The sequence below is a fragment of the Athene cunicularia genome (genome assembly GCF_003259725.1).
Source record: "Athene cunicularia isolate RWA chromosome 10 unlocalized genomic scaffold, athCun1 chr10_part1, whole genome shotgun sequence".
Taxonomy (NCBI): Eukaryota; Metazoa; Chordata; class Aves; order Strigiformes; family Strigidae; genus Athene; species Athene cunicularia.
This window is the reverse complement of record NW_020799112.1, coordinates 10,667,829-10,675,539: the sequence shown is the minus strand read 5'-3', so window position 1 is coordinate 10,675,539 and position 7,711 is coordinate 10,667,829. Positions and strand designations below refer to the sequence as shown.

Here is a 7,711-nt window from a genome sequence, read left to right as displayed (position 1 = left end):
TTTTTCTGTGTTCACTGAGAAACTGAAGGTTATATAATGTGAATTTTCCTTTAAATATATATTTAAACTAGTAACACTTCAGAAAGTCTGAGGAGTTAATTCTTAAAGTAGTTTTAGTGTAATAAGTATTGCACATCCATTTACATATGGGTTCAGCTTCAGGTACTGTTCCTATTCTAACTGTAAAATATTTCAATTCAGTGGCGTGCTGAATGTCCATCCCAGCTGTCTCCCACGATGGCGTGGTCCTGCACCGATAATCCACACCCTACTTCATGGTGATAAAGTGACTGGGGTGACAATTATGGAAATAAGACCAAAAAGGTAGGTTCAATGTGCTTCCCAAGACAGCTTACTGCTTCTGTTGCCTCTCAGGACTTTAAAGCATCACCATGTAAGTCATCATTTAAATCATTTTATGTAATCACTTTTTAAATTTTTTTTTTAAGTGATTGTGTATGTTTAATATTAAAATTTGAAATGCTTAGAAGCTTTCATCTGACTATATGAGACTTGCCACAAATGCAGTATTTTAGCAAGTGTGTAGTTTGCACTGTAGCCTCTAGGCTTGTTCTCTATTTCTAATTATTACAGGGAGCAGGCAGAGAATGGTCACACAGCTAGATGCATAGGCTTGGTATAACAGAACAGAAAACATCTGGTTTTCAGAGTTGCTTGTAACCTCCTGTAAATGAAACAGGACAAGCCATTGCCTGTCTAGGGCTGAGAGATAGTTTACATTTTAGTTTCAGCACAAACTCTGGCTTAAAAGGCTTGTAAAAACACATTATCATAGTTGTCTTTTCTTTCTTAGATGCTTGTCTGATAATAGATCTCAGGAAAGTGCAAAACAAATTTCTTCCGAATATTTCAGGTTGTTTCTTCTGAGCTCTTATGCTTCTGACCTGTGAATTGTGTATTCATAACCATCTCAGCTTGCGGAGGTGAATCTTGCTTGCCAAGATTTATCTGATATTCTTTTCCCTGTGTTGTCTTGTGAACCAAATATTGCTTGATAATGTGTGAAAAGTAAAGTTTTAGAGGAAAAAAGGGATAATTAGTAACTGAGTTTATTGAATGTAGACTTTTGAACTGCTAATTGAGTTATAGCTTCTCTTCCAGTAAGCTTGTGTGTTTTCTGCTTTATAGGTTTGATGTAGGTCCAATTATTAAGCAAGAAGAGTTTGCTGTTCCCCCGCGTTGTACTGCAAAGGAGCTGGAAGTGATGTTATCCAAGATGGGTGCAAACATGGTAAAGTCATGCAAGCTAGTGTTGCTTCTGATTAGTTCCTTGCTTTTAACATGTGTAAACAGAATTCTCTTTAATCATGTTCTGAGTTGACTACAACTGTTAAGAAGAGAATGATCTGAAACTATCAGCACTTTGCCTTGCTGAGAGGAAAGCTGAGTGGTGTGTGATAAGCTGTCAGTGTTGGTACTGTGCATCGCTGTTTTAATGAAGAACTCGAGTGCTTTGTATGGAAACCAGTTTCTGCTTTCATTGAAGTGAATATCTTCTTTTTCATCTTAATATTAGCAGCTTTTGTCCTGTTCTAGGATTAATATCAGAGAGGAGATCATCCATAAAATATACTTGTGGGTTTTAAATTGTGATTTGGTGGGAAGGATGCCTTTAGTGTGTTTGTGTGTATGATACAAGTATTCTGAATATACTGACCCAGCTTTCCAAAAGCTCACAAGAAAGTTTTACTGACGAAAAATTAAGTACTGTATTTGTATGTGTTGGATTTACTATTAATAAATATGCTCTACTTAGCTTTGCTAATACTCTACAAAAATTAATTTTGCAGCTGATATCAGTTTTGAAAAACTTGCCTGAAAGTTTAAAAAATAAAAAAGAGCAACCAAAAGAAGGAGTAACATTTGGTAGGTACGCACCATATTTAATGCAACTTGTTAATTTTTTCTTTTACCAGCTGAAAAACTAGGTTTCTTCCTACTGTGCTGTGTTGTATTCTTTTATATACCTTTCTTAGTATGGTCTCTTCACTGCCTCTTCTGGCTTGAAGTCATACAGAGGGAAAAATACTGCAGAATTCTTCAGACTTATTACATTAATGTTTTTTTTCCAGTTGCGTGTACAATATCAGAATGACTAGTGGTGTCACAAAATCTGAATGAGTTTGTTATTCTTTGTGGCTGTAACGCACACAAAAGTGTTATAGCTGTGCTTGTAAATACATGTTACCAGTTTGCAGTGCAGTGGGTAAATTAGAGAACAACTGAGAAGAAAGTATAAATAATCCAAATTGAGGTTTTTACAAAATCTTTTCTCCAGTTGTTGTTGAAGGTACCTATGGCTAGATGGTAGAGCTGCCATTGGTCAGGATAAACCTGGGTTTAAAACAGAATAAAGTAGTACAGCTATTTGTTTGCAGAAAGATGCAAAACAAAATATGAAGTCTTCTAATTTCATTTTTTCGCCCTAGCTCCTAAAATATCTATAGCTAAGAGTTGTATAAAGTGGGAGGAGCAAACGGCTGCCCAAATAATTCAACTGCATCGTGCAATAGGAAGTATGGTAAGACAGTGGATTTTTTTTAACCCTTTTCTGTCCTCTAACGTGTCTTGACATTCCTGTAGATATTTTAACTAATGACTAAAACTCATGTTTAGTTATTTTAGCCTCTAAATCCTAGCATGTGTTTTAAAAATCCCAGCACAGTTCAGCATTAGAGGTGGAATTAGTGTGGAGGAGAATTTTCATGAACTTGATCCCAAGTGTGAAATCAGCTCAATAATTTTGTATTGTTCCTTTAGCTCTGAGATTTCCACTGCTGGATTTGAGAGGGTTTCAGAACACTGTAGTGACATCTTTGCATGGCAGTAAACAGTGCAAACTGCTACAGGAAACAGCTGTTGTAGCTACTTGCTTAACTCATTTTGCATCTGCTAATGGTTTGCTTGTGGATGAGATGAGGAAGAACAAAGAAAATCAGATATTACAAGAAAAATATCTTACTTGGACATATACCTAAATGTTTCCCTTAATGTTATTATCACAGGTATCTTGCATAAGAAAAAAAAAATAGACTGGAAATGATGAAAATTATTCTCAATGTGTCATCTGCTTCTGTTTCCAGTTTCCTTTGCAGACGCTCTGGCAGGGCACTACTGTTAAGCTTCAGGATTTTGAGGAAGTGGATAATATCCCTGGTTTTGCTGGTATTTACTTTTAAGTTAATCTGTTAAATTTTCCTGTCTCTTCAAACACTGACTTGGAGATCATACACAATTGTACTAAACAATCACTTTAACTACTGCTTTCTGGAACTCCTGTAGAACTAAGTCAGTCTCATATATGCTCAGAGCACAGTAAGTTTCTCTGCCCAAAGATGAGCATAAAATGGGTTTTAAGGTCATTCCTGCATTGTAATGCTGTTGAGTGAGCAGCAGGTATAGTCCTGTGAATCCTGAGATAGAAGGATTTTAATCCTTTAATTAGGAGATCCTTGTCTAATGCCATTGTGTGTGGACCTCTCACGAGGGAAGGTGTCCCTGTGTACTATTGCTTAAACTATTTTTTGTAGTAGCCTATGAGTCTGAGAGTCCTGTGGGCTGCGTGGTGTGCCAGAGGGCTTCATGGGTCAGGTAGGGAGCAGTGCCTCATTCTCCCCTGCTCATTTGGGTATAACAAAACAGAATACAATAAAATACTTTTTGAGCAAAATAGCAACTCAAGATGATTATCATGCTTCAAAGAGACATAAGTGTTCCAAACTTTTTTGTACTTATCTAGCATTTTTATGCCAACAATCTTGCTTTGATTTTAGATCAAATATTAAATGGCTGTGGAACTGTTCCTGGTTCTCTACTATACCATAAAGTGTCCCAGACACTGATAGCTCGTTGCAAGGTAGGTTTTTCCCATTTGTTTTATATTTGCTGCCTTAAAGATGAGGTTTTTAGTATTTGTGTTGCATAAATTTTGTCTTAATTGTCCATCATTACTCACTGTTTAGATTAGCATCAGTCTTTTTGTTTGATACCTTGAAGAACTTTTAATGTCCACTAACAGGCTTTTCATTTGTAAGTGAGAACTTGACTTGTAATGTAAACATGGTGACATTAAATAAAATGTCTTCTGTAAGTCAACCTACTGAGAGCTAAAGATAATTTTAAAACATGGAAGAAGCTTACCACCATTTTTTGGTTTTATTTTTAGGAAGGCTGGGTTGGAATCAAAACAGTCATATTAAAGAAGCAGCTTACAGCAGTTGACTTCTACAATGGATATATGCACTCTTGCTTCCAGCAGAACTCAAGACCAGTTCATCAGGAATGCAGATTTCAAACACTCAAACTTAGCACGAAAAAAAAGACTCTGAAAGAGAGGGAAATGCTGACACAGGATATAAAACAATAGATGTGTTTCAAAATATGAAAGAAGATGTCTGTAAGTTAATAGTAATATAAAATATTTCAATGCCCACCTGTAACATTCCACTTAGTTAAGGGGTTTCCCCTTAGAGTGTTTGCACTTACTGTCATCTGCGCATTTTCATCGTGGGTTCCTGATATTCATTTCTCTTTCCCCCATCAAGGAAAAGAATCTCTCTGAATGCTGAAGATAGTGAATAAATCCCTGTTCCTGCTGTTAATAAATTTATTTTTTATACATTTTTATGCTTTCAATTTCTTTCTGAGGACTTGGGTATAATTTTTTCAAGCATAAATTGTTCACAGTTACTTTTATCTGGAAATACTAAAAATCCATGCTTCTTTGCAGTTCAGAGTTTAGTGTTCATTGAGACTCTTAGGTTGTCTGGTCTGATTTTTATTGTGGACCTTTAAACTACCTTCATATCCCCCTGTTGAGATGAATAACTTACGCCTTACTTGGGAACATCTAGAGAAACTTTTTCCTGTCTGTGATAGTTCTCTTTGTCAGCAACACAGAGCATCCCTTATTTCTCTCTGGAATTTGCTGCCACAGTTGGTCATACGCTTTTGTTGGGGTGGTTTGTTAGGTGTGGTTTTCTGAGCACTCATATTGCATCTGATCAACCTGTGCAATCATTGCCAGCTGCTTAATTACCTGTGCCTTCCTGCTTATTCTCTTTAAGTAGTCTCAGTCTGCAGGTGTCTACTTTCAGTGTGCTGGAATTCAGTTTAAATAAATCTTTGATTTAGAAAGGAAATAAACAGAGTATTCCTAATCCATTCTAATTTGAGATCTCATCCAGTTCTCTTAGGACTGTCATGTTTTTTGTTTGGACCTGTTGACTCTGAAAATGCTGTAGTAGTAAGTACTGTTTAATGTCATCCATGAATGCCAGCTGATTGATTTTAGTCACCTGCATGTGATGTGAACACATTTTGCTTCCTTCTAAATTCAGAAAAGAAGAATTTACCGTGTGTATTTGCTTTTCAATACAAATGACTTTAAATCTCACTGATTCTGTTTTATAAACTGTTTCTAATCTATGAATTTGTAACTCACCTTGTTCAGGAGGTATTTTTCTTTGGTATCTTTAGCTTTTCTGATTTCTTTCCTATTTAATCATATTGATTACCATCTCTTCCTTCTCCTTTTTGTTTTCATATCCTAGGATATATTTTACTTAATATTTATCTGCCATCTCTGCAGGAAACTTATGTTCTGGTGTCATACTTCCTCTCCGATGAGAGAGGTTTTTACCTGATGAGTTGTTAATCTAATCCAAGTTTTTCCTCAACCTACCTTTGGTTAATGGCATGTATAAGGAGAGTTTTATGTGAAGAACCCCAAAACTGATGACTTACTTTCTTGTATGTAATGTGGGGATAATAGCAAAACAAAGACTGGTTGCATTCTAGGAGCTGCTCTAGTGTTTTGCTCAATTTATTTGTGCTTTTTCTGAATACTGCTGAAGTAAAAACAGAGCTACTGGTGCTATTCAGAATCCGGGAGGCACTGTTCTGTTAGCTTCATATTTATAGCATTATCATGGAAATTGTGGAAGCCTCAAAAAAAACCTGCAGGAGTTCTGTAGGCTTGGTGTTACAATGGTTCTGTCTTCCTCATGCTCATCAATAAATACCAGCACATCCTTTTCCACACCGACTTTTAGCTCTTCACTTTTCAAGACATTCATGTTTTTTCAAGCAGTCATGTCTTTAACTTAAAGCTCAAGTCAAGTGTTGAATTCATGGGACTTAAAGTGGCAGGAACTTTATGTGCTTGAGTGTGACTTGCTGAATGAAGGAAGGCAAAAAATATATAGAAAGATGTGTTGTATCACATGGATTGAAGTGTTTCTGAAGAAGCATCTGTTAAAGCAGATGCTGCAATATTTTTCTTTAATTGCCATTGGTCCAACAATTAATCTGCTTCTGACAGGTTTTCTAGAACACATGATCCTCCAGGAAATCCAAGCCTATGAATCAGAGTCAAAGACTGGAAACAACACCAAGGTGGAAGTCAGGCTCCTTTGGAGAATTCCTTTTGTCTCTGACTGCAGACTTGAGGGTGCAGTTTGTGCTGCAGAAGTTACAAAACTGGCAAGTTTGTTTCCAAGCAAATGATGTAGTTTTGTGTTTTGCTCCCACCTACTACTTGCAAGTAAAGGTTGTGAAGTCATTTTGCTTTTACTGTGTTCCGATCACTCTATGACAGGTTAGTTATCACCTCATGCCAATAGAAGGGATGGTGCATGGGTGGGGTTTTTGATGGTGGATGGGTTTGGGGTTTTTTTGGGTTTTATTACTTCACTGGTGTCAACTGTATGGCTGCTTGCCTTGTTTTCCCTGATGGAGCTTCTAGGGAATTTTTAATCTGTTATTTTTAAAGAGCACTTGTAGGCATCATTGGAATCCAAATATTCAATGTTTGTTCAGGATAAGATCATTTTCTCTGAAGTCCCTTCCTCATAGACAGTGAGGTTCTTGACACTAATCAGCTGCATGGTAGGGGTCTGGCATCAGGCATGGATTGTATCAAAAATTGAATTAGAGAGAAATGAGTATACAAAAAAACCCCACCCACCACAATTTATAGATAACTTTTAAGAACAAATGATAAAGAATTTTGGTCTTCTGAGAAGTGAAGTATTTGAGGTACCTGTTAGCATGGGTGGACCCAACTTTTCTCATGTACTAGGTCCCCAGGCACTGGAAAATTAATTATAACCTGATCAAAATGAGCAGGGAGATGTGACTCCCACAGAAACAATATCAAAAGTTCAGGCAATTTAAGGTCAAAAGCTTTTAGATGACCAAACTGTAAAATCAACTGCTTTGTTCCTAGGAATGACTTTTGAGGAAAATTCTTTCAAAGTTCTTTAACTCCTTTGCTTTTTGGAATCTGCTCTAGCATCATAAAGTTGAAAGCAAAGAATAATTGTTTCTATCCTTTGCATCTCCAAAATGATAATGGAGCAAAGCAATATTATTGCTGGGTGGTGATAATGTTGCTAGTTGGAATATCAACTTCCACCCAGCGGTGTCCATGTTAGATGTTGGCGTTGGAGAGACCTGTGGGGCAATTTGTACATCTCTTGCTGACAGTTTTAGATTTCGCCTTGTGTGAGATCTGTTGCTGTTAGTCATTGCTGGCAGGCAGTAATTTCAGTTCTAACTAAAGCATAAAGCAATAGTGAAGAGTTTCCCTGCGTCTTTGGAGGAGTTTGAGATGGCATGTGCTCAGAAACCCTGTAGATGGTGCTCGCTGCATCTATTTTAGGGAAAAAACAAGGTCAGCTGGACAGAG

At 36.9% G+C, this 7,711-nt stretch overlaps 1 protein-coding gene across 1 annotated transcript; it reads left to right on the top strand.

Moving 5' to 3' along the window:
* Positions 1-176: 176 nt before the first annotated feature.
* Positions 177-6,599, top strand: MTFMT (mitochondrial methionyl-tRNA formyltransferase). The gene is made up of 8 exons (XM_026855950.1): positions 177-324; positions 1,150-1,252; positions 1,812-1,887; positions 2,451-2,542; positions 3,105-3,186; positions 3,795-3,877; positions 4,187-4,417; positions 6,344-6,599. Exons 1-7 carry the CDS (start codon positions 305-307, stop codon positions 4,385-4,387), a joined length of 657 nt encoding a protein of 218 aa, XP_026711751.1. The 5' UTR covers positions 177-304; the 3' UTR covers positions 4,388-4,417; positions 6,344-6,599.
* The last annotated feature ends 1,112 nt before the right edge of the window (positions 6,600-7,711 follow it).

What these genes read in the sequence shown, in the direction of transcription:
- MTFMT (XM_026855950.1), top strand. Translation starts at nt 305, where the DNA reads ATGGAAATAAGACCAAAAAG. An exon ending in TAATATCCCTGGTTTTGCTG is followed by an intron (nt 3,187 to 3,794) that starts GTATTTACTTTT and finishes CTTTGATTTTAG; the next exon opens with ATCAAATATTAAATGGCTGT. An exon ending in CACTGATAGCTCGTTGCAAG is followed by an intron (nt 3,878 to 4,186) that starts GTAGGTTTTTCC and finishes TTTTATTTTTAG; the next exon opens with GAAGGCTGGGTTGGAATCAA.